Source organism: Filobasidium floriforme, assembly GCF_021052385.1.
Source record: "Filobasidium floriforme strain CBS 6241 chromosome Unknown HD553scaffold_18, whole genome shotgun sequence".
Classification (NCBI taxonomy): domain Eukaryota; kingdom Fungi; phylum Basidiomycota; class Tremellomycetes; order Filobasidiales; family Filobasidiaceae; genus Filobasidium; species Filobasidium floriforme.
Window position 1 is genome coordinate 96,388 of NW_025763639.1, and position 27,810 is coordinate 124,197.

At 52.1% G+C, this 27,810-nt stretch overlaps 9 protein-coding genes across 9 annotated transcripts; 2 read left to right on the top strand and 7 right to left on the bottom strand.

Annotated features, from left to right (window-relative positions):
- The first annotated feature begins 1,887 nt into the window (after positions 1-1,887).
- Positions 1,888-2,379, top strand: HD553DRAFT_315445 (uncharacterized protein). The gene is made up of 2 exons (XM_046180481.1): positions 1,888-1,958; positions 2,059-2,379. Exons 1-2 carry the CDS (start codon positions 1,927-1,929, stop codon positions 2,345-2,347), a joined length of 321 nt encoding a protein of 106 aa, XP_046034639.1. The 5' UTR covers positions 1,888-1,926; the 3' UTR covers positions 2,348-2,379.
- A 797-nt stretch (positions 2,380-3,176) lies between these two features.
- HD553DRAFT_344083 (Endonuclease/exonuclease/phosphatase) lies at positions 3,177-5,118 on the bottom strand (the record flags this gene model as incomplete). Its single annotated transcript, XM_046182944.1, has 4 exons — positions 3,177-4,190; positions 4,264-4,377; positions 4,440-4,626; positions 4,865-5,118. The coding sequence occupies 4 exons, from the start codon at positions 5,116-5,118 to the stop codon at positions 3,177-3,179; spliced, it is 1,569 nt and encodes a 522-aa protein (XP_046034640.1).
- A 3,778-nt stretch (positions 5,119-8,896) lies between these two features.
- Positions 8,897-11,293, top strand: HD553DRAFT_315457 (MFS general substrate transporter). Its single transcript, XM_046180482.1, has 10 exons — positions 8,897-9,075; positions 9,154-9,411; positions 9,503-9,594; positions 9,694-9,755; positions 9,855-9,944; positions 10,024-10,369; positions 10,443-10,467; positions 10,543-10,593; positions 10,652-10,986; positions 11,055-11,293. The coding sequence occupies exons 1-10, from the start codon at positions 8,988-8,990 to the stop codon at positions 11,223-11,225; spliced, it is 1,518 nt and encodes a 505-aa protein (XP_046034641.1). The 5' UTR covers positions 8,897-8,987; the 3' UTR covers positions 11,226-11,293.
- A 547-nt stretch (positions 11,294-11,840) lies between these two features.
- On the bottom strand, positions 11,841-12,679 carry HD553DRAFT_359171 (uncharacterized protein; the record flags this gene model as incomplete). The annotated part of the gene is made up of 3 exons (XM_046183930.1): positions 11,841-12,230; positions 12,289-12,401; positions 12,477-12,679. 3 exons carry the CDS (start codon positions 12,677-12,679, stop codon positions 12,115-12,117), a joined length of 432 nt encoding a protein of 143 aa, XP_046034642.1. The 3' UTR covers positions 11,841-12,114.
- Positions 12,680-13,626: 947 nt separating this feature from the next.
- On the bottom strand, positions 13,627-15,481 carry HD553DRAFT_275102 (RNA-dependent RNA polymerase; the record flags this gene model as incomplete). The annotated part of the gene is made up of 4 exons (XM_046177891.1): positions 13,627-14,165; positions 14,224-14,354; positions 14,413-14,653; positions 14,716-15,481. The coding sequence occupies 4 exons, from the start codon at positions 15,479-15,481 to the stop codon at positions 13,627-13,629; spliced, it is 1,677 nt and encodes a 558-aa protein (XP_046034643.1).
- A 1,569-nt stretch (positions 15,482-17,050) lies between these two features.
- Positions 17,051-18,960, bottom strand: HD553DRAFT_344086 (uncharacterized protein; the record flags this gene model as incomplete). The annotated part of the gene is made up of 3 exons (XM_046182945.1): positions 17,051-17,548; positions 17,621-18,380; positions 18,446-18,960. The coding sequence occupies 3 exons, from the start codon at positions 18,958-18,960 to the stop codon at positions 17,051-17,053; spliced, it is 1,773 nt and encodes a 590-aa protein (XP_046034644.1).
- A 150-nt stretch (positions 18,961-19,110) lies between these two features.
- HD553DRAFT_315464 (FAD/NAD-P-binding domain-containing protein) lies at positions 19,111-21,595 on the bottom strand. The gene is made up of 9 exons (XM_046180483.1): positions 21,099-21,595; positions 20,659-21,029; positions 20,518-20,595; positions 20,223-20,457; positions 20,082-20,157; positions 19,790-20,016; positions 19,643-19,733; positions 19,429-19,573; positions 19,111-19,357 (listed from the first exon to the last, which is right to left on the bottom strand). Exons 1-9 carry the CDS (start codon positions 21,285-21,287, stop codon positions 19,312-19,314), a joined length of 1,458 nt encoding a protein of 485 aa, XP_046034645.1. The 5' UTR covers positions 21,288-21,595; the 3' UTR covers positions 19,111-19,311.
- HD553DRAFT_287079 (uncharacterized protein) lies at positions 21,574-26,393 on the bottom strand. The gene is made up of 16 exons (XM_046178275.1): positions 25,869-26,393; positions 25,709-25,757; positions 25,195-25,558; positions 25,030-25,117; positions 24,194-24,962; positions 23,996-24,130; positions 23,872-23,930; positions 23,608-23,810; positions 23,462-23,545; positions 23,269-23,392; positions 23,167-23,209; positions 23,040-23,105; positions 22,898-22,975; positions 22,728-22,836; positions 22,340-22,665; positions 21,574-22,274 (listed from the first exon to the last, which is right to left on the bottom strand). The coding sequence occupies exons 1-16, from the start codon at positions 25,928-25,930 to the stop codon at positions 21,687-21,689; spliced, it is 3,147 nt and encodes a 1,048-aa protein (XP_046034646.1). The 5' UTR covers positions 25,931-26,393; the 3' UTR covers positions 21,574-21,686.
- Positions 26,394-26,791: 398 nt separating this feature from the next.
- Positions 26,792-27,756, bottom strand: HD553DRAFT_351517 (uncharacterized protein; the record flags this gene model as incomplete). The annotated part of the gene is made up of 2 exons (XM_046183619.1): positions 27,003-27,756; positions 26,792-26,932 (listed from the first exon to the last, which is right to left on the bottom strand). Exons 1-2 carry the CDS (start codon positions 27,711-27,713, stop codon positions 26,792-26,794), a joined length of 852 nt encoding a protein of 283 aa, XP_046034647.1. The 5' UTR covers positions 27,714-27,756.
- Between the last annotated feature and the right edge of the window lie 54 nt (positions 27,757-27,810).

A 27,810-nucleotide genomic window follows, 5' to 3' on the forward strand; every position in this document is an offset into this window, starting at 1 on the left:
TGCCATCAAGGTTTCGGTGAAACCTGTAGCGCAAGAAGGAGGACGCGGTTCACGGAAGGATCCGATTTGATCATCCGAAACACGAAAGGCAGGCGCGAAGATCGTCTCGAATGCGAGGATCATCAAAGTTGAGATGGGAACATGCTCGTGGGGATAGGGGTTGCATCTCCATCTTGTTTCATCATCTGTCGTCAACCAATCATGGCCAAGCGTATCAACAAAGCGCTTTGGACGACTGATGATATCTAAAGGAGTACGCCTTGATCGCCAAGCCTCCAACGATCATGACTCCACATTCCGGCGCTGATATAAGCCCCTGAGAGTCACTCCCTTCCCCCGAAGGATCCTCCATTATCTGGCAAATATCACCTTGCGTTCTCGTCATTATCATAAACGGTATACCCTGCTAGGCTGCCACGCCTCTGGAGACCATGTCAAATATCGGAGCCGGAGGGTCAACCGGATTGGGCGATACCATCGACGAAGCGCTGTCAGTCCGAAGGATCAGATACGGGCAATCTTGTATCGTACTCATACCCGGTGCCCGCTCCTCTCGACCTGTATAGAACCGGTCCTTACATCGGAACATTTGCAGAGACGATCGAAACGGGCTACCTCCTGCATCTCGTGAGTCGCTGCCTCTCTCGCTCCTCGCATCGATGCCGAAGCTGAGGTACCACCGACTCTACAGCTCAGCGCTTACTTGTGGACGAAGACGCCGAGATACGAAAAACCACTTGTCTGCCTTGGGACCGTCGTCGCCTTGTAAGTCGATCTTATTCTCAACTGTCCTGAGAGAATCAAGTTAGATCAGATCCGAGTGGAGCGAGAGGCTGACACTGCGCTGGGTCTGGTTGAACAGGTTTATCCTCGTTAGCCATGTCTACTATCTCTTATGGTTGACCATGGACGGACATGCCAACTTGAACTACGTCGCCAAAATGACCGTTCGTATCCTTCCTCATCTTCGATCCCCAATCCCTGTTCTCCTCAGCACCACCTCTTTCATCCATCTACATCGGAACATACGTGACTGACGGAACCCCACTCTCGGTCCTGTTCTTTATAGTGGATGGTCTGGTGCAGCATCCCTCTTAGCGGTCTGGTATCGCTGATGGTACAGGCGATATACGTAAAGCGCCTCGTCAACCTGAATGGGGACAAGACGTGGATGAAGCTGGGACTGGGGATATTGATCAGTACGGCTTTCATGATGAGCCTCTCGTAAGTCTGTCGACCTTTCCGAGCACATGCGGTCAAGTTTCTGAAACAAGCTCGGCGGGAATTGATCTCGATGCTGGGATTACGGTTCCGGTCGATGTCATGAAACAGGGTGGCGGGGATGTCTGGAATGATGCCACAGGTCGACTCGGTCTTCAGTCCCAAAGTGAATGACTTGCCAGCATACTTCCGCCGAGTACGTACATCTTTTCTTTTTCACGTTCGGGGCCCGCATTGTCGTGACACGACCTGATCACCGACAAGTAATGGCGGAAACTTCCTTTTCTCTGCAATGCTCTCGCTCAACGATAGGTTCACCCATGGGCGTTGATCAACTACGCATGGAACGTGATAGTCGATCTTGTTCTCTGCGTCGCGACGTGGATGACCCTCTTCCGTAAGAAGCAGATGGGACTGCGACGGTACGTCCCGCACACTAGAGCATCATGACAAGTTGGTGGAATATCGGTATTGACAATGGTGTTCTGTGAGCAGCACTCGACGAGTCGTCAGCCGCGTCATGCAGATAACGTTCCAAGCCATGATCTTCCCCACCTTGGCTACTTTGGCTACGCTGATCATCAGGGCTTATCGAATTTCCGGGGTGAGCTTCGCGGCAATTGCAGTTTCTAGGATGAGTCAGGCTGATGATTTGAGGCACGATAGGCTTATGATGCGATAGTACACTGGAGCGTAAACAAGCTGATGCTCATCTCGTTATTACACCTTTTGCTTGCGTAAGCCTCTATTCCTTCACACATGTTACGGACGACTGCAAAGGGCTTAAGACCATCGTACGCATATGGCATCGATTTACTGACCAAATTGCATTTGCAGCCGACGCACAATCTCGAAAGCGATGCAAGACGGACAAGATGAAACCATCGACCTTGACATCGATATCGGCATGGTCCTATCCGACCTCTCCGATTCGTCACGCCAACAACATCGATCAAAGGCGCTCTCGCCTACCGCCGGCATCACCACCTTTACTTCTGGCTCGACGGCCGATACGGGCATAAGTAAGCGGACTGCAGATGGAGACGAAGACGTAGTCATTATTGGGCCGGAGTCTCGGCCGGATCCCGAGGACGGGCATGTATTTGGAGGAGATAGGAGACTGTAATTGATTCAGATGCAAAGATGCCTCCCCTATGGCCAGCGTTTACCCATGCAGGCGGTGGTCTCAATAACCATCTTCCGGTCTCGAAACCCGTTGTTGTTATAGATGTTGCACCACCCGACCTCGACATGCACTACCTTTGTACCTTGGCAGAAAAGGCTCGCTGTGCCGCTAGGACTAGACTGACATTGGCGGATATGCTTGCAGCAGACAGGGAGCTGCTGAATCAGCTAGCAATAGGTTACAGCAGCCCTTCCTTCTTTTGTTATTTATAAATCCTTTCTTCTGGACCTATAATTGGGACGGGGAAGAAATGAGACTCAGCAATTCTGACAAGTCTAACAACAGTCAAGAGTTGACTGCTATATCTCTGGAGGATTTGTTGATATCAGAATCTCTTTCAGATTAAGGAGGATGCAGATACTGCTGGAAAGTATGTTGTAAGGGTATAATGATGAGGATGAGCTGGAGTCTGTGATTTGAAGGAAAGCCTGATTTGCCTCGCGATTCAGATTTGATGTCATCTACACGGGGATCATCTGAGGGGGTTCAATGATTACTCTCTTGAGATCCAGGCTGTCAATGCACGAACTGATCCCAATGCCGCTTGATGTCACTTCCTGCTGTCCACCCAATCCCAAATCAACTGATGGATTGGCACCAAGATGAGCATTGACTGTGCGTTTACGAGCATTGACACGCTCTCTGAACTCGAGTCATTAATTCCTACCCTCGAAAGAAGCACGCCTGTCCGTAATCGCTTTGAAAAGTATCCTATCAGCAATACAACTTGGCTTTTCACTGATACAACTTGAGTTCGACATGCAGCTCATCAAGGCGAACCGCCCTTTTCCTCCAGCTCCGACACTCGTAGCTCAAGCTCCATCTGCTCCGTGACCTCCATCAAGAGGTTCTGTTCCCATTCGCCCCAAACGAAACCGACGTATAACATGGTCGCGCCAAGCGCTCCAGCCGCAACGCCTAGCAAAGTCCAGATCGGCTGGATCCAAGACTTGGGTTGCCAAGCAGAAGAGATCGTAAGGGCTAGCGCGAAGAAGATCGAAGTTCCGAAAATGCGAAGGTGAAACCGGGCGTCCTTGCGCGCCAGTATGGTATAGGCCTTGAGAGTCTGCACAGCGGAATTGATGGTCTGCGTCTTGGTGGCCGACAGGTTGTGGGTTCGAGGCGAGACGTGAGCCGGCGACCAGTTGTAACTGGCTTGAGCTTCGTCCAGGTCGAGGGTGACGAGCGGTTCCGAGGTCGATGTGTTGTTGCTACTTCCGGCCGGCAGTGGGCGATTCTGCGGTACGTCTGATTCGACGGCCGGGTCACTTTTCGGATCGGCCGGCACGACGGTAAAGGTCGAGCAAAGTCCAAAGTGATCCGAGTATGAAAAGCTTTGACCTGGTACCAGACCAGTCAGGACAACCCGACTCGAGTTGCAGGTCAACGTTGGCGCCTTGTTCATCGAGCTCGAAATGGGTTCTCCCTGCTGTAATACGTCGCCGTCACCTTCGTCGTGCGTCTGGTCGTGCCCTCGGTCTCGCTTGAATTTCCACTGGAGAGGTCGTCGTCTAGCGATGTCAGGCCCTCTGTAGAAGATGTAGTCCAGCCGTTTACCCTTCCATTGCTTGGCCGTATCCGTCAAGGGTTTCCCGGCCGAGTACGAGTTGATAGGGGAATCACACGTCATGCCGAAAGACTCGATGGCATCTTCAGCCGACTGCGGGTTTTCTGTCCTGAGACTAGCTGCGGGGTGCGCCTCAGTCCAGCTGTCCAGCATGCAGCCATAGTCCTTAAGGATGGCGATGGGTAAAGACCAGGGCGACGAGTTGTAGTCTCCAGCCTAGGAGTATCGGAAAGCAAGGGGAAACCTGTGAGCTCAGACGTCAAACATACATACATCGCAGCAGACTTACAGCGATGACATATCTTCCCCGTTCTGCCGACGCTCGGATGTGATCAGCCAATTGCCAGGCTTGTGCCATTCTGTGAGCTTGGACGATCTCTGAACCCTCATTGGCAGCATGCATCTGCGTCGTGCAACGCTGTCAGATATGTCTTGCGCAGATGAACGAGCAGACTCTTGTCTCACATGAGTACTCCAGACCTCGACTTCTCCCAACTTGGGATGCAATAAAACGCAGCTCCCCGCAGCCTTGTTCACGAAGAAATCGCCAGCGATGACATGCAGCGGCAGACCGGACAACGAGTATGGCAGGGTATGGGTCGAGATGATCGGGAAACGTGAAAAGATGGCAAGACCCGAACCGAGAGCTCCGCTATCGAGACGAGAGGCGAAGGCAGGCCAAGATTCAGCCTCTCCGTCTCGACATACGGTCTGTGAAGAGGAAGGAAACAAGAGAGAAGAGGGATCGAAGAATGATCATGAATATTGGCATAGCGAGAAGGTTCACTTCTGCGTCATTGTCCGCCAGCGGCGATTTTACATTCACGTTGCCGTGTGATCGACGGTCGTTCGAAGCGTCAACGCGAAAGGACAAGAGGGACGGGACGCACCTTCTGAAGAACTTTGACTCTGGCAAGACCTCTTCTAGCCCATCTCTGACCTTTTCAAAATCGCTGTAGATCCAGAGTTCTTGCAAGCAGACAACATCGTACGCGATGTCGCTCTTGCTCTCGACACCGCGACTCCCGGAGACTGGTTGTCGAATATGGTCGATGATCCCTTGCAATCGAACAGGTCGGTCCGGGGAGATGAACTTGAGTCCCCAGACGTTCAGGGTCAATACCCTCAGCTTCGTTTCCTCCATAGCGGATGCCTCTGCTGCCTGTTCCGTATTAGAAGCAGAACCAATATCAGCAACTGAATGCCAAAACTGCCTCCGAATACCGCTTGCCGCGTCCAACAGCCGTCGCCCCACAAGACTCCCATCTTTGTAATCAGAAATCCAATGATAATAAGCATCCTCAAACCCCCTACACCCCCGTCACCGGCCCGACGGTCCCCTATAATTTTGTACATTGGCGGGGTGCCGGACCGAGACGTTTGGATTAGGGTGAGGATTGGGTAGAAATAGGTCCGCCCATCGGTGTGTTCATCACGATAAAGAAGGAAAGTCGAGTGTAGGAATGGGATGGAAGCCGAAAAGAGAGGGCTCGGAGGAAAAACTCACGATGTACGGGTCGTAGCGGGTCAACTCGAGTTGGAAGTCCGACTTCACACAGGTAGCACCTATTTCAAAGCAGCTCGATAAGCTTCACATCGTCTACAAGACAAGACGAGCCGATCCGACGAGAAAAGACGCTTCAACCATCTGATGTCGCTCCGCTAATGTTTAAATCGGCTCAAAGACCGGCAACGAAAGAGCTCTGGAAGTTAGGTCGCGGCCGACCAGTTGACCGAGGCTACGTTCGCGCTGGCAAGCGTAACCGCGACAGAACCCCGAGATGATACACCGCTCGACGAGCCGCGTCCGGCTCCAGGGTGACCCGGGTCCTTCACTTGCTTTAGCTCGGAATGAGGTAAATATATCATCGTCATGGCGGACCAGATGATCGAATGCGTCTTTTCTCGTCGCAAGGGCAATCGGAGGTGGGTTGAAACGGTCAAAGTGGACTTACGATCGATGACTTGCCAGCCGTATAGTTTCTTCTGATAGATTTCGCGTCTACTAAACGAATGAGATTCATAGGATCAGTATTCGTTCACTTAACAAGATCGTCAAGGTGTAGAAATCGCAAATCAAGACCGGGCCATATCGCTCAGGTAATTTGGTAATTGTTTTTTGGCGCTCACGGGACCCGTAAGAAAGACCCCCATTGCCTCGACAGGCGCAAAAAACTCGTGCCTGTCGAGATCGAGGTCCTCTTTGGCGGGTTGAGTTCTCGGATACTATCTTAGTCTACGACTTTGGCATCAGGGCGAATGGGTGGCCGGTCTCGATTTGCCATTTGTTCTCACTGCAGGGAACTCAAAACAGGAAAGGGAGAAATAATCGAAGACTTACAATTTGATATTCAAGTGGCACGTTCCAGCGAGTATCTGTTCGACCCGAGGCCACGGAGAAGTCAGAAAAAATTAGCACTCGTTTGATTAGATCGGCATCGCGATAAAGAAGCGGAGAATGACTGGTCGAATCGGTTGATAGTGGTCAGATGTGGGTAACTGTTTGTGCACATGATCCCATGAGCAAAGCTCGATTGCCTTTAGTCGCGTCCGACGTGGAGGTCGAGACTTTTCTCATGGGTGACTTGTTCACATTGAGCGACTGTGGGATTTTTGTTCATCATCACAATCGGTGGATTTACCGGTAGGTTCGTTTTCCTTGAGGCCCGTGGAACGCAAGAGAAGACGGAAGCAATCGACAACTCACAGTTTACTGATACTCCGAAGGCAGAAGAACGCTCGGCTTGACCGCTGTCCGGCTTAAGGTATGGCGACTCTCTGAGGAGATATAACGGAACGACTTAGTATTCGAACGATTAAAAACGATTCGCATACGACCAGAGGGCACCAGCCAGCATTGCTCAGATGGAGCTGATGTGCGCTCATTGTCCCTCGAAGCAGAGCTCGATTGCCTGCAAGCGTCGCGTCCGACGTGGAGGTCGAGTTGCACCGAGGGTTCGACGTTCTCGCACAGATGCAATCTCGGACATCATAGCAACGTATGCTATCGGTGTGTGGGGTACGGATTCGAAGAGGAGAGACAGACACTCGAAGACTCACAATCGATCCCTCTCCAACACACAAAGTAGACCAGACAACCCGAAATCCAGCTGCAACAAACCGCTTCGTACCTGTCCAAACGAGAACGAGAAAACCCAAAACGATCAGTTCCCCTGCTCCAAAACAAGCTTCTCCATCCAAAAACCGAGCCACACCACAAAACCAAACCTCAACCCCCGTCCTCGTCCTCGTCCTCGTCCACCCAGAAAAAAATCAGATCATGTGTATATTATTATGAAATCTCCTCAACTTCCTCCCAGGGAAGGAAGAACCCCCACTGTCCCCCCCTCCGTCTTTCCGTTCCTCGAGAATTCCGAATCCGAAGTTCGAATCTGAATTCGAGGCCCGGAAAAGAGAAAGAAGGGGAAGGGTCTCGAAACCTCGAAACCTCGGTGACCTCGGTGTTTCGAGATGATCGGGTTGGATTAGGGTGTTTTTCTGGTTGTGTGGATCATCATACGTATATGTGTGTGTGTGTGTGTGTGTGTGTGTGTGTTTGTGTTTGTGTGTGGGGTGATTGATCGGGTTTTTGATGATCGGAAGGCAGGAGTAGTTTCGAGGTGAAGACCAGGGGGGGAGGAGTGATAGATTCGGGGAAAGGATTGGGGGGTTGGGTAGAGGAGGTAGAAGGAAGATGGGTGGAACGAAGAAGCGGTTACTCACGATGTCAGGCGTCTTTTCAAACCAAGCTATCAGGCGGCGTACGTTCTCCTTCCGGCTCAGGGTATTCACGATCAAACGTGACTATCGGATTGAGTCTTGCTGGTATTGCAGGAGAGGAAGAGATCACACGTCGAACGATGAAGAAGCAAAAGAAGTCGAATATTTTCAAGTCGCCAGCCCAGAAGCGACGAACGAGCCAGGAAGACGAGGGTCGCGACGTATGAATTTGCTTTCTCACGCGTCACGCGCCTTTCCTTAAAACAAAATGTTGGTGGTTCGCGTTTCAGCGGTTGTTTTGTTATTTGGGTGTAGGGGGATTCCGTTGACGAAGGTATGTATGCACGTTCGACGCAAGGGAAGCATGTTGTCATGAGCAATCAACAATCGAAAGTTCGCAGCCGTTTCCCGCCGAAATGGAGAGGTACCCAAATACCGGATTGACAGGTCGACTGAGCGCAAAGGTCGAGGGAACATGCAGTATCGAATATTAACAGCCTCGAGCTCGATCCATCCTGCCGAAACTTTTGCGCAGACGTCGGATTTCAACTATCAGGGCCATTCGTCTGGACTTTCGCTAAGCTGCGATATACGGAACGGATCATGGCAGCATGTGAATCGAGCCACAACCGGTTCTGAACAAAGCCAGCTCATGAAGGCATTGCCAACCCTGTCTAGATCCGATATAGTGGCCATAGCAAGCAAGATTCATCTCTCCATCTCTTTCCCTCGTGTACTTAGTGTACAGACAATTGAGAGTCCATAATGACAGCTGGCCAGGCAATATCCCAGTTAAATCTTTGGTACTTTGCTTTCTCCTTGATCTCGAAGAACGTCTATCGTCAAACTCATATCGACGTCATCCTAATTGAACCGCATCTTGCTTCAAAATTCAACTTTGGTCCATCTTCATCGAAATTACGATGGAGACAGCACTGTCTATCCGATGCTCTCGGAACACGATACGAGACTGCCCGAAACAACCCCTCGAAGCTCGAAACACAGAGAAAGCGGACGAGATCCAAAATATACTTTCGCGCTAAAAGGGGGACAAGCGGACCCAGACGAGATTGATCCCGTTAGAATTACTTCCGAAACGGTCGAAATTAGCTTCCGGGAAATTCCGGCAGATGTCCCACCTCATCAACTAAGTTCGATCACGACCATGTCGACCTCTCTCGGTCGAAGTTGGTTGACGTTCGCAAGATAGACCTTGACACTTCTAGCCGTCAGCAAGATCCCGCATAGCCTAAAACAGCATAGTTGATCGAGGTCGGACACGAGTCATCGATCATGTCAGCATCAGCACCTAAAGCGATGTCGAGCGAGTCGTCCAGGATCGTCAAGACCGTCTTTCTCGCTCTCGTGCTCGACCTGCTCGGTGAGCCGTTCATACCACCTGATCCGTTCTAGATTTCCAACACTCGCTGACTCAAGGTTCTCTCATCTCGACGTTTAGCCTTTACCCTCCCGCTCCCCCTCTTCCCTCGCCTGATCGACTACTACACCTCCCAAGAATCATCCAACCCAAACTCTTTCCTCTCCCGCGTCCTTTCCCTATTCCGTTCCTTCCGATCGCTCGCCTCAAACAACCAAAGTAGTACTCTATCGAGTGCTGCGGCGGGGAACAAGCGGTGGGACGTCGTACTCCTCGGAGGAGCCCTAGGGAGCGTGTTCTCGTTGTGTCAATGTATCATCAGTCCTTCGCTCGGGTCGCGTGAGTCTGTCAATCCTAGCTCCCAGCATCTCTTCCGGCCGTCTTGACCTTGACATACTGACTCGAGGGGATTTTGGTCATGGTCTGCTAGTCTCGGACAAGTATGGGAGGAAACCGATCTTGTTGCTTACGATGCTCGGGAACATCCTCTCCGCCTTCATCTGGCTGAAGAGCACGACATTCGTAAGCATCTCCCCATCTCCCGTCTTCTCCGTCATATCTAGCTGTTTAGTCCCTCCTATTGAACACTGAGCTTTCCTGGTGGTTGACTGTTGCTCGTAGTCGATCTACCTGATCTCCCGTCTTATAGGCGGTCTTAGCGAAGGGAACGTACAGCTCTCGCAGTACGTACCCACAACCGCCCTGCACACTCCTTTATACCGCTTCTTTCCTCGCCTGAAGGCTGATCATACATATCGACGACGACTTTGGGGGAATGGTAGAGCGATCATCTCGGACGTGACGACCCCGGAGACCAGGTCGAAATCGTTGGCGCTCGTCGGGATCGCCTTTTCCGTGTGTTTCACTTTCGGGTGAGTCCGCCTGGGGGAAATCGGTCGCTGCGAAGGATACTCTGGGTTTAGCTAAAGTCAACAACGATGGTTCTACCAGACCGTCCATCGGAGCTTACTTCGCCTCCCGCTCTCTACCTACCACAGCGTCCCCCATCACCCCCGATAAAAGCTCTAAACCAGTCCTCAATGTCTACGCCTTCCCCGCGCTCGTCTCCCTCGTCCTCCTCTGCATAGAGACGTTCTACCTATACGTCTCCCTCCCAGAAACCCGGGGTTACAAGTCCCGTGTCGGCCTGAAAGACGTCCCTCAGGGGGGTCCGGGTGAAGAGCAGAAGAAAGAGGAGAAAGAGGGCGGTGTGAAGCGGGAGAGCGTGGAGGTTAGGAAAGAAAGACTGAGAAAGTTAGGAAGGCTGCATGGGTTGTTTTTGCTCTTCTTCTCCGGGGTGAGTGTGCAGGGTTTTCGGTGTTACTTGCTCGCATTTGATGGCGTATTGACACGAGGTTGTATTTGTGCAGGCCGAGTTTACCTTGACTTTCCTCAGTAAGTTGCCAATCAACTTGTAAGATGCGCGTGCATAGCAGATATTGATTCTCCCGGACGCATTGCGAATCGTAGCGTATGATCTGTTCTTCGCTACTAATAAGCAGAATGGAATGCTCCTATCCTGTAAGCCGATTGGAATCCCTACCGCCTAGGTGTTCCACTAACGTCAACATGTTCGCAGACATCGGCGTCCTCTCATCCCTGCTGCAAGGAGGTTTCGTCCGCCCCAGACTATCGAAACACAAGACCTCCGAGCTCACGTTCACCCGACAAGGCATCTACTCTTGCACCGTCTCCCTGGCCCTGATGGCTATCCTCCCCCTAACGGGAGTCAGGGATTCAAGATGGAGTTCCTGGGTATTGTACGCAATCGCTACAGGGTTGAGCTATACGAGCGCAACGGCCGTGACGGGGATGATGGGCGCCGCGGCTGCTTGTTGTGATGATGTCGAGGACGAGGCGGATCAACGAGGAAAGCTGCCTAGAGGAAAGGCACTCGGTCGGTTCAGGTCGGCAGTGAGTTGCAGAAAGTCTCCGCGAAACGTAGAACGCCAACAGCAAGCTGAATGTCAGGTCGTCATCAGGGTCAACTGGGCCGAGCGATCGGTCCTCTGCTAGCGACCACGACGTACTGGACGCAAGGGCCGTCTGTGACCTACACCATCGGCGCTCTTGCATTGGGAACCTTGGCATGGAGCATGGGCGGGATGGTCTCGGAAGAAGTTCGAAGAAAGGCAGCAAACAAGTCGAGATGAGATTCCTTCGTCTATGGAATGTATACAACATGGGGACCACAACAATGCATAACATCACTCGGCGAACGCTCTCTTGGATCACTTCGGCGTGACTTCCTTGATGTCTCCGTCCGAGAGGCTCAGGCGTAAACCATCGTACGCTGCCCGTACGAACGGCTGAACGTTCTGTAAGTCGTCCCACAAGTGATGCACCCTGCTGATATGCGCCCAAGCCTTCTCGAACCATGCGTCGTGAGCGTGATCCCTCTCACCTCCTCGGATCATCTCGCCGAGGTTGTCAAGACCGTACGCGTCGATCTCGTGCGACATCTGAACGGCCAACGTCTGCTTGGCCCGGAACCTCAACACCGCCTGACAGAAACCGGTAATACCGATGTGACTGCCACTTTCCTTCAGGTCCGTCAGATCCAGCGCGACGACTTCGTAGACATCTTCACTGCCATAAGGTCGATCAGCCTTGAGTTGCTTCATCATTGCATCCGGAAAGGTCGACACATCGCTCAACCAGAGCATCTTTTCGTCAACTTCAAACGCAGCGCAGTAGAGCGGAGGTAAAACTCGATCGTTTGCGACGCTCGGGTCGTCCGCCGACAGTCCAGTCGCGCCGAGGTAGTCGCTGATGTGAGTTTGGCCGTGAGGGGCGGCGACTGGTTTGATACGCTGATGATTAATAAGACACGATCCTGAGCATAAGCGCACGCGACCCTTCAAGAACCTTTTCTAAGATACGTACGATACCAGCGATCTCGATGACCTTGCCGTACTCGAACACATGGAACCGTAAAGCGGCTACCGGAGTTGCGCCGACTCGACCGGCACCAGAGTTGAAGAGAGCTCTATCCCACGATGTCACTTCAGCCGTACATTGGTGTGTTGCGGCGAATGTGGCTTACGGGTATCTACGAGCGACAGCGTCGTGCGTGGCTCGATCCGCGTAGACATCGATCGAGGTCTGAATCTCATTCGCCAACGTGAACATCCTGAGGTCGTCCAGGCCTTGAGTAGCTGTAAGGGGTGCATCATCAACACAGGTCACTACCAGGAAGAACCTGGTTAAACCTACCGTCAGCATGGATGTGACTTAGAAAGACAGCATCAACTCGACTGATGTCGTTCTTCGGCAACTGCTTGACAGCACTGCCCAAGAAAGTCTTCCCGCTGTCGATCAAGATCGTACTAAATCGTTGGAGGCAAGCGCTAGAACATCAGCTAAACACGACAAATAGATCGAGGCGGACGAGCGCATCGCACCTCCGCCTCCCATCATCCCACTGTTTCACGATCACTCCAGAAGTACATCCCCTGATATTCTTGGATACGGGATTCGACTGGGCCTCCAAGCACACATTGCAGGGTCCCAGCGGCGACTTCTTCGGTCGGACCAAACATCTCAATTCTGGTACCGGTGCAGAGGCGCCCGACCCAAGGAAAAGCAGATCAAGAGTTGAAGACATTGCTGCAAGGAGGATGAATAAGTTAACTGCTGTTACAGGCGTTGTTCGTAGCGCATAAGGATCATTCTGCTGGAACAGGTACGTATATATCTTGCTGCGTCGAAATGAGGGTACAAAGGCTACTCGAGCGAAGCTGCTGTGTAGATCAGGGGTAAAGAATAAAGGAGTAGGTATGGTAGAACCATTCGCAATCTTGACATTCGCCCAAAGGATTCAGGGGTCAATAGAATCTTGTGTGGCTAGAGCGGGGAGGCTCGTCGATGTAGCCGTATATCGTACTTCTTTGACGCGAAGTTCCATCTGGAAGTCCCGTCGGTTGGAGGATCTGGACACACAGACTGGTGGTCCGAACGATCCAAGAGATTCATTGATCCTTTCTATGAACGTTGTTGGGTTGAGTTACCGAGTAAATCAAGCAGCAGCGAAATTGAGCGACGACTCACGCGCTTTGAGACTGTTCAGCCATGGTTCTCCCCACCAAGCCATTTCGATCGGTGTAGCGAGCCCGTTTGACATTCTATTGTAGACCGCAGAATAGCAAGCCGAAGCGATTATGGTGTTTTCTCTGTTGAATTCGGCATCCTTCTCGTCCGGTTTGAAAAGAGTGACACGTTGCGATTCCAGGTAGCGGTCCATCTCTTCCTGAAAGACCTCGCGCGCCAAGTCCTTGGCAGTGACCGCTAGGATTGAATGGCGCCGATCGTTAACGAAGCAAAGAAACGCTGAGCATTCCGGGCTGCTCACCTGGTTGGCTGAATATATCGACCGGCTCTCTTTCAAGCTTGACCAACGGCTTGTTTGGTCCTTCCATCTTCTTCAGGTTCTTGTGGAACTCCTTCCAATACTCCCCCAAAAGCCGACAAACATCGGCGTAAGCCTTTCTCCATTCTGGAGTGCTCTGCAGGAACATCAAGTCGGGATCCGGCTGGAAGCGCTGCTGCTGCATTTCACTCGTGCGATCGCCCTGACCGAACGTCCAAGGGCATGCCAGACCCAGCGTTTCTTGGCGGATGATCAAGTCCAGTTGCTCGAAAGGGCAAGGGCCTGTAAAGAATATTATCGAAGGCGCGTCTTTGGTCGTCCATGATATGCGCGTACGTACCAGTGCGCAACGGTCCCTTGAGGGCGTCAGGAGGGATAGGCGGGATTTCTTCTCCGGTCTTGTTGGTGTCTAGGCAGCATTCGTACCGAGCGCTGAGAGCCAGGCAGTAGGGGTCTCTCGATCCAAGTTCCCGCGCATTGGCCGCTTCCGTCCAGGCCTTGGCCGTTGCGCCGATGTCAAAGCTGAGGACTCGTTTCCCGATATATCGCCTGAGTTCCTCCATATGATCATACGTTTTCGCAGGTCGAGCCGACTTTTCCTTTTTGACCTTTACTTCGAGAGGGGTACTAGGAGGAGTTACTTCGCGCGGGTTAGGAGGGTCAACCGTCTCCGGAATAATCGCTTCATTCCACGAGATGAAGTATTGATCTCCATCGAGATCGCCTGAGGAGCGAGTTCCGATCAGTACCATGAAAAATCGGTGAGTGAAGGAAATGCTTACCACCACCCATCTTGTCCGCTAGCGGTTGATAGCCTCTGATCGGCAAGACGACGCAGTCAGAATGTCGGTAGAATGGACTGTCTTCGGGAGGCTTGACAGCGGTGACGACACGGATATCTCCAGGGTGCATCCTGCCAGCACCGTGTATTCAGAAACCGCGCAGCTCAAGAACGTCACATCGAGACTCACATAGGCGAACGGGTCATGAGAACCTTTCCTTCGATGAAACCGTCTGTACCCGCATGGCAGTAGATCTCGTCATCTTGCAAAGCGCCCGACTCGTCGCAAACCCCAAAGAGGTAGATACTGTTGGTTACGGGAATGTGAAGCTTGCGGCGAAGTTGGAGGATATCCTTGGCCAACATTCTTCCTAGCATTTGAGCGAGATACGGTTCCGAGAGATCGTGTCCAGCCGCAATCATTCGGAGGCCTGAGAGGTTCATACCGTTCGTGTCAGCTTTAGAGGATTTCGGTATCAGAAACATCACCTACACAAGGCCTGAGACGATTTATCGTCGGCGTCGAGCGAGGTCTCTTGCCGTTTCAACCAATCGCTGGCCTTCTGTCGATCCTTCAAGACGCCTACGAGGTGTTCCAATTCTTTGCGCAAGAGCATCTTGAAGTTCCTCAATGGGACCCCTTGATCGGTCAAGATCCTGATCATCGCGCGTTGCAACTTTGCACACTTGAAGACGGTGCGTTGTTTCGAGTGATCGCTAATGTCGAGCGAGGTATACTGCCATGCTTCGTACTTGATCTGCGAAGGTCGAAGGTAGAGCTCGATACCCGGTTCATAATGACCAGGGAACCACCTTTCGAGATCCTCCGGTTCGTGCGGGACCAACACCCCCTTGGCTCCGGCGTAGCGGAACTGGAAGACCGATGGGACGTATTGCAAACCGAGAGCTTTGGCTACACGACGAGCGGCCGACCTGGTGATGCATCCACACCCATCGGTAAAGTCCTTGCCATCAGGGGCTTGCAGATCCGGGATCGTGGCCACTTGGAACCTATCGATATCGATGGTCGGAATCGTGGTCGAAAAGTTCAACGAAAGCCGTGCAAAGTATTTTCCGATACCGCTCTTGAGCAGGATAGCGTCCAGGTCGCCGAACTTTTGCAACAGGCTCCTAGCCGTATAATCGGGACCTTCTTCGAAAAACAAGACGGTCTTCCTGTCTTTGACTCGGATTCGACTGTCACTTGAGGACAGGAAGGTGAAACGTTTCTTAATACCTGTAAACCGAAGGGAGATCATGTCAGAAGCGCCTAAGCTCGTCGCATGGCATACCAGCATGAACTTACCAGTCTCGGGGAAAGTGTGTACGATGTCTCTTTTCAAGATGTTCAAGATCTCTCGCATGGTCTTGATCTCCGGCAAGGTCAAGATCAAGAACCGATTCGCAGGAACGGTACGAAAGACCCGGTTCGACTCGCGCCCTTTGTCCACCGAGAACGAGTACTGGTTGTTGTGGTAGACGGCTGTATAAGGCCTGAGCGCCGGGTCGTATTCGTACTTCTTGTCAACCTGGCTGATGCTGATCAGGTCCTCGGTCTCCTCGATGCTATCAATGCGAGCCCAGGTGCCAGTACGTTCTGCGATCGAGGAGATATAATTTCAGTCACCGGATCAAGCGCGGCCAAGGCGCCAGACTCACTGAATTTCCTCTCGAGTTCCGTTTCGTCCTGCTTTCCAAACGCTTCATCTCGATCTCGCTTCGAAGTACAGCTGAGCGTACTATCTTGGATTTCGGAATCGATCTCCTCCTGGCTAGCAAAGGCAAAAGCTAGCTCATCGTCGTAGATCCCGGAAATCAACGACCCGTCGGATGGGGTCGCTCCCGCCAGAACACTCATGTCGATTAAGGAAGGGGTCCAGAGTGGGTCGTTCTGATGGCCTGGTGGATGTCCAAGAGGCCAGAGAAACAAGGGCGCAAAGAAAGACCCATCTACCTATATACCTCTTGCGAATAACAAAAGCGATCTGTTAGCCAAAGTCTACGCGGGCGTAAGCTTCTAACCGAGAAGACCATTGACCCAAAGGTACCCCATCGATTAGCTTCCGCAAAAATCAAGGCAAGTGTTTCAGCTTTCTTCCTGTTGCCGTCTCTGCCGCCTTGTCGACTAAGACATTCCGAGACGGAAAGATCACGAACGGTCGATCCGCCCTGGTCGGGGACCGATCAAAACATTGAATGTCCCCCGTGACGTATTCCGGTGGAAGCGGCGATCCCGATCTTCTGTCCAAAGGAGGGTCCTCCCGAATGATCAAGACCCTATTCACCTAAGCGATCAGAGGTGGATCAGTCTCGATTAGGTTCTTACGTCATGTATTCTCGAAAAAGCTAATGCCGGGTACGAATGCCACTCGTTATGCCCGAAAGAATCTCAAGGCAAAGAAAAGATCCGGATGTATTCATAATCATCTCGACCGGATGTGATTACAGTCAAGCAAAAACTGTTGATGATTGATAGGTCCAGAAAATGTATTGGCCAGCCCGATAACCGTTGGCGGATGTAAATCACGTTCGACCGTCCCAGCGATCCGTGCCAGGCTTGTATCGTCTCCGTTCCCCGAAGCCCAAAAGTTGCAGTCGCGATGTCGGGTATAATTATTGCTGATATTGTATGTCTACGTCCAAGAGACGTGTTTGTGATGTGTTGTCTATGTGGTTATCGTTGTCGATCTCTCAAGATGGTTGTCGTTTTCGTATCGTAATGGTGGGGAAGTGTATGCGTCGAGCTCTATGTGGCTGATCGCTCCCGCTCAATGGCGGTAATTCGTAATATTTCGTTTCTCCGGGAGATCCCGATCCGGTCTAGATCTCTAGATCAGCCCGACCAAGTTGGTGGGGATACCATGAAGGCGTCTCTCGAGTCGCTCCGACCAAGTGAGCGTGTTGAAATGGTCGGCAAACTCGAGGAAGCTGGTGTCGTGAACGACCATGCTCGACTTGCCGCTCTCGACGAGCTTTCTGGTATGTTCGTTCATGATAATCTTCCACTCCCTCAGGAGGACGATCTGCCTCTCCGAGCGAGGGAACCTTTCCGCGACGAGCTGAACGTCGAGGTACTTCCAGGGAAGTGGTCCCGACGTCGGTTTGAACCGGTTGAATTCCGCAAAGACGGCCCTCATCCTCTCCTCGCTCGGCAATTTGTTCAACAACCACCCAGCCTCGAATACCGGTGCGTCACGGTCTTCGGGCACCTTGCCGTCCGATCGACGTTTCTCGGTGAACATTTGGATGGGCGATTTGACGTGAAGGCGGACGACGAGGGTACGGGCTTTGACATTCAACCGCTTGATCCATTCGTGCAACCAGTACTGTGCGTGAAAAAGACCGTCAGTCATTGCGATGTACAAGGGGGTGTCCGCCTGAAAGGAGAGACCGCTCACCCATTCGTCGTAAATCAGTTCGCCTTTCTCGGGCTCGGGAGCCCACGGGTTGAATTCCAAATCAATCTCCAAGCTCTTCAATTCCGGCAACTGAGGGGTATTACCCAACATCGCCCAGAAGAACACGTTGTTGTTCCTCTTCTCCTGCCACATCTTCCCCTGCATCTTGTACGGGTTTGGCGTGCCGTGGTCATAGTTGGTCTCGAGACGGAACCTGTCGTTCGCGTATTCCCTGAGATACTGTTCCGATTTCGGCAACAACCCGACCTCTCTGCAGTCGAGCGAGACGGTCTCAAGTCCGACCAAGTTTCCCCAATTATCCTCCTCCGGCTTCCACTCTTTAATGTCGCTATAGGGTATCTCGGCCTCCTCATACCTGTTGCGAGCGGAGTTGGCGAACTGCATCTTTGTCCAAGCCAAGAACGTCGGCACGATCTCCAACTTGGTGACGTGCTGAAAATCGTCTCGTTTCCAGTAAGGACCTCTGATCCCACCATTCCTCGGCAACCTTCCAATATTGCTAAACATCGGCTGGAGCTTCCCCACCAATCCCGTGATCTCGGCCTTGGTCTGGATGCCGACGCATCTGAGCTCGGTCACTGTAGCAGGGACGATATTGGGAACGCGTTTCTGATTGAAGAATTGGTGAGTACTGAGGCAAGAGGGATCGATTCGCTCGAGGTTGCGACAGGATTGCATGAGGTTGAAGAGGTTCTCGGCGTATTCCTTGTTGGAGACGGGTCTGGCGCAGAGGATTTCTCTACGAAGGACAAGGCTAGCATCAGCAAGGCGAGCATGGTACACATATAATGCGGTTCGACTCACTTGATGTAGATTTTGGGCTGAGATAGTTGTACTTGCGGGGTATCCTTGATCGTCATATGGGCATTGAACTGCTCCCACTCATCCCGAGCCTCAGCTCCTCCTCCGTGAAACCTCAACGTCCGATAGAGTCTGGTCAACACCCGGTGTCGCATATGTTTGCTAACCAGGCAAAGCTTGGCAAGACCCTCCGAATGAGGTCGAAGACGAAAGAGAGGGTAGTGTTTTTGAAAGTTGGGGCATTCGAAAGATCGGTGGTGTCGCATAGCATCGTCCTCCATCATCATATCGACGATGAGCGTGACGATCTCGTCGTTGAGGATTCCGATATTGGCAGTGTCCTCGTCCATGAAGTACGGATTAACGCCAGCGGCAGTAGCTGAGACGAGCGAGGAGTTGGAATTCGGGATGTGTCTCCAGCCGGGACGTTGAGCAGTAGTCATAGGGGAAACGGGCGTGGAATTGGAGTTACTGTGAGTCGTACCATTGGTATGGGACATGGGGATATCGAGAGTCATTGTGCCGATGCGCCGGCAGATACAAGCCTCCAGTGTGCCGCTTGCTATGAGGTACAGACCTCCAGTATGTTATGGAGTTGTGTGAAGGCTAGCGGGCTGATCATATCAAGTCGGAGTGAGCAGAAGCAGGAAAGTAGATGATGATGTCTGGCATGTGAATCTGGACTGGGAACGGGCGGCCAGAGGCGACAAACACAACAACCCACAAGCTCGGGCACGCGAAAAATGTCAGGCTCGGCTGCGACTCGATGCATTGATGGACGAGTCATCAGATTCGTGAACGATACATCGAGTGTGGTGAGCCAAGTATCATTACAGTGGACCTGAACAGGATCTCGCTGAGATACAGCTTCAGATCCGGGAGATATCCCGCCCGATGATCGCGTTCTGTGTCCATCTGAAAGCTCCAAATCATCAGTATCAGCGTCTGGAGGAGAAACATCCAGGCCGCCACCGATCGTCCCTCACCTGAAAGCCAAGTTGAACTTGTTCCTCCAGCTCAGACTGCTGATCCAATAGTACCCCCTCCAAGCTATATAAGCCATTCGACCTCGGAGGTTGGCAAACGGAGCCTCGACCAATCCTTCTCCACCACCGATGTTCGTCATGGTTCCTGGTCAATCATGAATGAAATCAGATCCGACTCCCGGACTAACCGGAGGTGCAGGTATGGCTGGCTCACCTCTATGTACGTATTTGAAGCTCTTTTTGGCCGGATATGATATTCTGCCAGAGAGCAAGTCTGCTAGGAACACTCCCTCTTGGTTGGCAACCTGTATGACGAATGTCAGCATCCTATTACAGTATTATCTAGCAGCCGACGACTGACCTGAGCAGTAGCCGGTAAAGGATGACCATCGATCTGCGCACAATCCCCCATCGCCCAGACGTCCGGGACGACCTCCCCTCGTTGCCCCTCTACCGTCGGTCTGTTCAAGACCTGCAATTCCTCGGTAACGACAAACGACTTCTTCTTGTCCCTCTGCAGCGATTCCAAGGTCTCGTTGAGCGGTGAAGCCTTGTTTCCAGTGGACCACACGACCAGGCCGGCAGGAACTATCCAAGGGGACAGAATTTAGCTGCTTTTAGACTTTCAGTGAGGTACTAGGACGGTCGCTCACTCTCGCCATCTTGCTCGGTCACAATCTTGTCTGGCTCGACACGCAAGACTTTACGCGAAGTCAAAACCTCGATTCCCTGTTGAAAGGATCGGTCGTAAAATCAGAAGGCATCTCCGACAGGCAGCATTCAAGACAACTTACGTCGCGTTTCAGCTTCTTTGCAGCATACTTGCTCAAGGCCTTATCATAGTTCGTCAAGATAGCCGGCGCGGCATCCAAAAGCTTGATCTTGATCTGAGGAGCCAACGTCGGGTAGAGCTTGTTGAACTCTTTAGACCGAGCCAGGTCGTGCATCTCTGCAGCGAGTTCTGAGCCAGTCGGACCTCCTCCTACGATGACCCAGGTTAGGAGGGCTTGTCTTAGCGTGTCCGAGAGGCTGTATACAGGCTAGGTGTCAGCTTGTGAAAAGGACTTGAGCATGGGATACTGGACTGACTCTGGCCATGTAGCACTGTCTAGCATTTCATAGATATGATATCTGATCGCTGCAGCGCTCTCAATATCCCTCAAGAAGCTGCAAGAGAGGATTGATTGAATCAATACGTTGATAGTCAGGCTTTTCTCAAGCCACACTGACTATGCATTCTCCTTGACTCCAGGAGTGTCAAACGTCTGGTTGTAACACCCAGTCGCGATGACGAGCTTGTCATACTTGATCTGATACTCGGTCGTAGCCTCGGCGACCGTCTCTGCTCTAGCATCCCGCTGTTGTTGCTTGACAAGAGGATCTTTTCCTCTAAAGATGGGTTTGGCGGCAGGAATGGCCGTGATGACCTTGTTCTTGAAATCGACATCTTCTGCCCAGGCGTGGTAATAGTTGACATCATTTGTTGAACGTAATGGCTCGACAATGTCCCTGAATGAGAGCGCTCCGGTCGCTGCACTCGGTAACAGTGGGGTGGTAACAAAGGTTGTACTCCCACTTATGGACACGATCTTGTACTTGCTCTGCTCCAGGCCAGCGAAGTCGACCGAATCAGCTTCTAACCGCACAAAGCTGCCGCCTGCTCGACTCACCTTGTCCACCTTGCTTATGAACTGGTACCCAGCCCAACCTGCACCGAGGACGACTAGCGTCTCTTTTCCTGCCTCCTTGATCTCAGAGGCGATACCTCTCCTAGCTTGCAGTCGTAACCGGTTGCCAAAGACCCCAAGCCTGTGCAGGTTCAAGGCGTGTTTCCCGGTGTGTCTCATGTTGAAGGACATGGCCTAGATATGATGCTCGAGGGAATCCGTAATAGCTAAGTCGCTGGATCAAGCTAGTTCTTGGGGATGACCTGACGTCCGCAACCTGCTAGACAGGTTCAGCAAATGTACTGCGAGGGAAGAAACGATGGATATCGAGGATCGACGACGTTATCCGCAGCGGAATTGTCGAACGTCATCCGCAACGGCGCCCTTTTGGCGAAATCGAATCTCTCGGCGGCATTCGTCATCGGCCATCGTCAATCCTGAGAAGGGTAGGGCATGAAATCGACAACCTCGAGGACAGGCCGGACCAGACTCTGTTCATGTTCATGGCATGCTTTTTCGATGCCAAATGCAATAAAGGAGATACAATAGTGATGTGTAGTTGTGACTGTCCTTGTTATATAAGAAAATTCCTCAGTTGTACCTCTGACCATGGCCCCAGGCGCGGTCATCCTGCCTGCCACCCTCGCTCGACGTATAACTCTGATTCCTGCTCATTCCCGGCATTGCAGGAGGCGTGTACCCCACCGGCGGGCTATGCAGTCGCGAAGGTGGATAGGGTGGAGCAAACGAATTTGTCGATGGCTGTCGACTCATCGGTTGATGCAAGTTGACCTCGGAATCGTTCTCCAGCAACGGTCGAACCGAGATCGGATCGTCGGTCATCTTTCGAGGGTTGTACTCCCGAACGCTGGCCTTTCTTATCGGACCTTGCTGAGCTGCGTAATCGCTCGCCGAAAGGAGATTGTCGGACGATCGGTCCAGAGGATTGGCATATCCGAGATCGGATCCTCGTTCGGTGATACCCAAGTCCGAACCCGAACGGGCCATGTGACCCTGTTGGTAATACGCTTGTAGCCTGTCTGGTCCGAGGGTACTGCCGAATTCCGATTTGACGCCAATCTCTGAACGACCATCGAGCATTCGGGAAGACGCAATCGAGCCAGTCTCCCAATCCGCATCATTGGCTCGATCGCGGTTCGGATCAAACTCGAGGCGATCCTAGAGGAGGTCACGAGCTGTGCTCAGCGCAGAGTTGGAATCCTCAATCACATGTCAGTACTCACCTCGGCGACGACTTTCGGGTTGAACCAGGGGTACGCAGACATGACGTCACGGGCGAGAGCCTCCTGCTTCTTGTGAACCATGACTGTGAACAGCTCGTTGTTCTGTAGGGCCGGGTGCAAGAATCGTTTTTCCATATCACGGTGGTGCGTTCGCTTCTCGCCCATGACCGCGTTCCACTCTTCTTCGGCTTCCTGAGGCGAAGGGTTGTAGTACTTGAATTGCCTCTCGAGAGGGCGGACCACGAAGAATTTAAAGGCGATTACGATGAGGAGTGGAACCGCTGCGCCAATAATATCGGTGTATACCCGTCGATTCAGGGCGATAGCTACGAAAAGCGAGAGCACTGTCAGCAAGATGCATCATGTTTGATCTAGTATATTCGCTCACTCAGAATCATCAAAAGCGACATGAATACGCAGCAAGCCAAGATACGGTTGGCAGCGACGTTGAAAAGTCGGCCTCCGGACTCTGCTCGACATACGTAGACGTAGAGCAGCTATAGAAAAGTGCTTCCATCAGTATGTGAATTTGCGGCTATTCCAAACCAGCATACTGACCTGGTATTTGTAGACGAAAGAGGAAAGCCAGAAGACCAGGGTGAAACCGAGGCAGACCAAGGGTGCGAGGGGTGCATACTGCGAGGAGCGCAGATCAGTATAGGCGAGAGAATAGCGAGCATGAATGTTTTTCGTGGCTTACGACCAAAGCGACAGCCGCCGAGAACAACAAGTTGGTCAGGACCACCGAAGTCTCGAAGTAAGGCGGCTATAGCAAACATTATCAATAAGCAGAGACGAGACGATTCCCTTCTTGTGCCAGTGCATACCTTAGTATATTCCTTGATATCACGAGGCGTTTTGGCAAACAGGCTATAACGAATCGGTTAGCTCCGTCCATTGTTCGGATGAGATGTACGGAGCGAACTTACAGTCGTTGCACCGAAAGGAGCAGCAACTTGATCAATTGAGCGATTTCGAAGATGACCAGGAATCCACGCAGAGGGAACGCAGTCAACCAATAGACCGAAAGCTGGATGTACGCCTGCTGGATGCCTAGGTGATAAAGCAGACGCCGGGTCAACACTCAAAATCTCTACCAAGCCTTTGCTAGCCATAACTTACTGTTGGGCAGCCCATCCAAGTTGTCCATAATCTCCTTGAACGATTTCTTCTCGCCAGCTTGCTCGATAATCTGGGCGACCGCATCTACAACAACCATCAATCAGCATCAAGCCGGCCCCCTCATGTGCACGACCGAGAAGACTCACTCCACGCCGCACCAAACAGGGAAAAGGTCAAAAAGTTGGAGATGATCAAGAACGCAAAGTACCGCGCCATGACGGCTCGATCCAGACGCGACCGAGTGATGGCGCCCTGATACTTGGTCAATCGCCTCATGATGATGGGCAGGAAGAAACCGAACAATGCCGAGATGGTCGGCGGCAGGATACCCGAGACGATCGAGAAGGTCCTGATGGGCGAATACATTACTCAGCCACCGGTCAGTAGCAGGCAGCACAGGGTCGACGTACCATTCTCCCCATTGTCCGGCACCCTTCCACTTGTCCAAAAACGGTACGTACACCGCAAGCTGTACCGCGTCGATCGGACAAACGTTAGCTTGATACGCTCTGACAGCTCAACCGTGAAACTCACTGCAGTCAAGTTGGCGAGAATCGAGACGGCCAAGAGCGGAACAGTGTTGAAGAAGCAGACGACTCCGAGAAAGATGAACCCCATGACGACCTTGGAGCTCCGCTCGCTAGGTTCCATAGTGACGTTCTTCCAGATCTGCGGTCGTTCTAAGGATCAGTCGTCCAACCCGAATCATCTCGATACGCCCACAAGACTGACCAGATCCCTGGAAGGCGGGGCCAAAGACAACTCGGCACCACCCAACTCCTTCAGCCTGCCCCTATGAGCCCTCGCAATTCTATGCGCCTCGGCGATCGTCTTGAAAGTCACAAACCCATAATTCTCTCCGTGCGGCTTGACCGACTTTTTCTGCTTCCTCGCGTTCCTATCTTTCCTGATCAACGCGTCGATGTCCGCACGTTTGGCTTCAATCTTGTCCCGCAGCTCCTTGACCTTTTTCGCGTGATGGTCGATCGCGTCGACCTTGGTCCCGCCTAGACCCAACGTCGAGCCGATCTTGGCGGTCGGGCGCTTGGCAGCGATCTGGTCGTTCTTGAGGTATTTCACCAAGACCTCTTCCAAGGCCCGGACGGTATTGTTGTGCTCCTCGACGAGATCAGGGAAATCCTCGAGTTTGCGTCCGATCGAGGTACAGTCGATCTGTTGACCGATCTTGATCCCATCGACCTTGAGCTTCCCCATCAGATGGACCAGCCCCTCGTCGGTCCGGTAATCCTTGGGTACGAGCGTGACCATCAAGGTCCTACTATAAATCTTCCTCCTGTACCCTCGGCTCCTGAACCAGCTCTGTCGGAGGAGGACCATCTTCTTCCAATGATACCAGACAAAGTAACACACGATGAAGATGATGATGTACGTGGCAGCAACGGGAGCCCACATGATGCTGCCCGAGAGGTTCTGGACGGTCATCATCGAGAAAAAGTTGTAGTTGGTCGACTTTTTCTTGTTCCAGACGACGTAGATCGGGCTGTACGAGCGGGGTCGTTTCGTTTTAGCCATGTTCACCGTGTAAAGACTTTCGGAAGTGGACCTACAGCAAAACCCCGACAGCGATCACCGAGATGGCGGAAAAGCAAATCCTCAATAACCTCAAAACCCTCAAGAACGTCACCCCGTCCAGGCCTGAACGGTCACATCCAGATCCTGCCAATCAGCTTTTATCCCCTCAAAGCCAACTCGTCATCAACACACGGACTCACCGATCTGCTCCAACATCGCCTCTTCATGCACATGCAGCACCGGGCTGAACCAACTGAAGAACCCATTCCTGATCGGCGGAGGGGGCGCGGCATCCGCAAACGGATCCTCGATGGCGGCATTATGATCCTCCCTATCCCTCTCGAATCCGAACCCTGCCTGCCCTTTGGCCTCATAACCATACCCACCCTCGTTGGGGTTGATCATCCCCGTACTATGGTCCCTCACATGATTAGAGCCGTTGGGAGGAGGGTGTAACCGCGAAGCGCGCTTTTGTTGGTCGACCGCTTGATGGTATTTGATCTTGGGTGCGTAGACTCGTTTGTCCCGCGGTCGGAGGAGGGAGAAGGCGAGCAGGGTGACCAGCTGGGTTATAGGACGTGGGTATGATGTCGGGAGGACGAAGTCGACAAAGATGACGGACAGTAGAACGATGAGCCAAAAATAGCAGCAGTAACAACGATCAGCATTCCTTCATCCTCATCTACTGCGAAACCAACAGCCTCGTCCACTCACCGAAAGAGCGCTCATCAACGCCAATTGCGATCCTACAGCCTTGGTCGACCTGCATGTCCCAAGGGATAAAAATTCCCACGAAAACGGATGTTTTGTATGAGCTCCTTTCTCTCAGGCAGAGTCTGACCCCTTGATGGTTTCGCATTAGGTAGATACTCACGTCAAGCCGTTATTCCATGATCCAACGAGGTTTGACCCCACGTCTCCTACTGATGTAGGCATGCCTACCTATTCTCCGTCTTGATAAGTATGTCCTCCTTGAAAGTGAGAGCTGGTGTGCTCGTTCGTTGTTTGTATTGCCGGGGTCGACGTCTAATTCGCGTCTAACTAGCCAGCTAGTTATCGAATCAGCCTCCGGATTGGTATTTTACGCTATCGTGCTACAGTATCGTGATGTGTGATCCAAGTCTAGGCTTTGAAGCTGGCTCTAGTGTGAATAAAAGAGTCGTATATCTCGTATTGTCGTATCTCTCCAGGCTGTCGGTGTAGTCGGTGTAAAAAAGAAAAAAAGGAATTCAACGTCGATCCTCCGTTGCTTGTTGTCCTGTGTTTCCGGTAAAGACGGTCTTTGTTTACGAGCCGCGGAATTTCCCAGAGAGAATGTCGTCGATCCTGTGTTTTACGGTCGTTCTCTCTTGCCTTGTAGTTCCGATGTCGATGAAGTATGAGTGAGGTTGGATACGAACTGCGAACGACTCTACCCTCCCAAATCCTGAAAAATCGAGGGCAATGACGATATTCGAAGATGGAGCGAGCACTTGCTCTGGCTGCAGCGGGCTGTGTGCTTCTCCTCGTCGGAAGCTTTTCGGAATCAAACAGGTATGATCCCGCGTGGTCGACAACAAAAAAGCGGTGACCCTCTTTTTTTTCGTCTCTTTTGTTCCCGAGTCGCGTTTCAGCTAGCGAGTGCACGGCGAGAGCGCTTTTGTTCGGCGCAGGCGACCTGCTGAACAGACTGCATACAGGACGTTGCGTAGGCGCGGTCATGATAGATCTCCATACAACGTCAGATGTTACAGGTAAAAGGCATACTACTTCAACTTGACTCGTCTGGGTTTGCGATAGCGCATCTCTCGATCACCTTCACCAGTCTCGATATTGGGTCTCTCTGTCGTTGCTACATCTGAGCTGGCCATTTGGATCGGTGAAAATCGGAAGCGTTCGCATGCCGAACCCTTTGTAGACCTCCTTGAGTAGGTTGATGATCAGGAAATCGATGTGGATCTGTGAGCGTTGATGAGACGACATGTCAATTTCCCGTGACCGCGAAGCAGATTGCTTGGTAAGTGCTTACATCACAGATCTTCGTATATTTCTCTCCAATCATCTCTCTGATTCCGTCAGTACTGTAGTATACATTATCACATCCATGCATCACTCTGTCGCTTGCTAGCACTTTCGGCAAGTTCTTCCTCATCGCCTCTTTAGCGAATGCGAACCTGGAAGCCCAATCTTTGTTCTGATCCGCTTGGCTGAGTGTCAGGAGCCATGCAAGTTTCCCCTCACTCGGATAAAACAGCTCGATCCCGTGATCCGAGAAGTATAATTCCCCATCTTCGAATTCTCGCTTTCGAGCCGCATCTTCCAATCGCTGTTTGTGGGCGTCGAAAGTCAGATAGGTGCGAGCGTAACCAGTCTCCTTGCCGACACCGGGGCCGGAAGGCTTTCCCTCTCGTTCGGTGACAACGGAGGAACCACAAGTATGATCGTCGTCAGCGCCTGATTCGAAGGTGAAAGAAGCGAATTCTATCGAGCCATCAGCCTTGGCCTGCTTCAACTTCGCAAGCAGTTTTTCCAGCTCGGCTCGCTTCTCTCTGGCGACCTGCTTGGTAACCCTGTAGCTGATTTTGGTGCTCGGAGGTCCTTTTTTACTGAGAGTCGACGAGGGAGGTTGACCAGTCCGAATGCTCGCCGTGCTATCCCCGTCGTGATCAACACTATCGTCACGGATGGTTTCGATACTGTCCGACCGAGATCGTTCAGTGGAGTTCTCTGGAGCTGGCATGATAGAGTAATTTGTCTATTGGATGCCCAAAGGTAGTTGTTCGAGAAGGGGGTTGTCGAAAGGTACATCCCCCCCTCGGCTGCAGCAGGTTTTCTCC

Coding starts and splice junctions, on each gene's coding strand:
- HD553DRAFT_315445 (XM_046180481.1), top strand. CDS start 1,927: ATGCTCATCTCGTTATTACACCTTTTGCTTGC. Junction 1,959..2,058: donor TTATTACACCTTTTGCTTGC/GTAAGCCTCTAT, acceptor TTGCATTTGCAG/CCGACGCACAATCTCGAAAG.
- HD553DRAFT_315457 (XM_046180482.1), top strand. CDS start 8,988: ATGTCAGCATCAGCACCTAAAGCGATGTCGAGCGAGTCGTCCAGGATC. Junction 9,412..9,502: donor CAGTCCTTCGCTCGGGTCGC/GTGAGTCTGTCA, acceptor ATGGTCTGCTAG/TCTCGGACAAGTATGGGAGG. Junction 9,945..10,023: donor TCCGTGTGTTTCACTTTCGG/GTGAGTCCGCCT, acceptor TGGTTCTACCAG/ACCGTCCATCGGAGCTTACT.
- HD553DRAFT_315464 (XM_046180483.1), bottom strand. CDS start 21,287: ATGTCCTTCAACATGAGACACACCGGGAAACACGCCTTGAACCTGCAC. Junction 19,574..19,642: donor CTTCAAATACGTACATAGAG/GTGAGCCAGCCA, acceptor ATGATTGACCAG/GAACCATGACGAACATCGGT. Junction 19,358..19,428: donor AAGTTCAACTTGGCTTTCAG/GTGAGGGACGAT, acceptor TGGAGCTTTCAG/ATGGACACAGAACGCGATCA.
- HD553DRAFT_287079 (XM_046178275.1), bottom strand. CDS start 25,930: ATGCCTACATCAGTAGGAGACGTGGGGTCAAACCTCGTTGGATCATGG. Junction 23,393..23,461: donor CTTGGATGGGCTGCCCAACA/GTAAGTTATGGC, acceptor TTTATCACCTAG/GCATCCAGCAGGCGTACATC. Junction 22,976..23,039: donor CGGCGGCTGTCGCTTTGGTC/GTAAGCCACGAA, acceptor CGCTCCTCGCAG/TATGCACCCCTCGCACCCTT.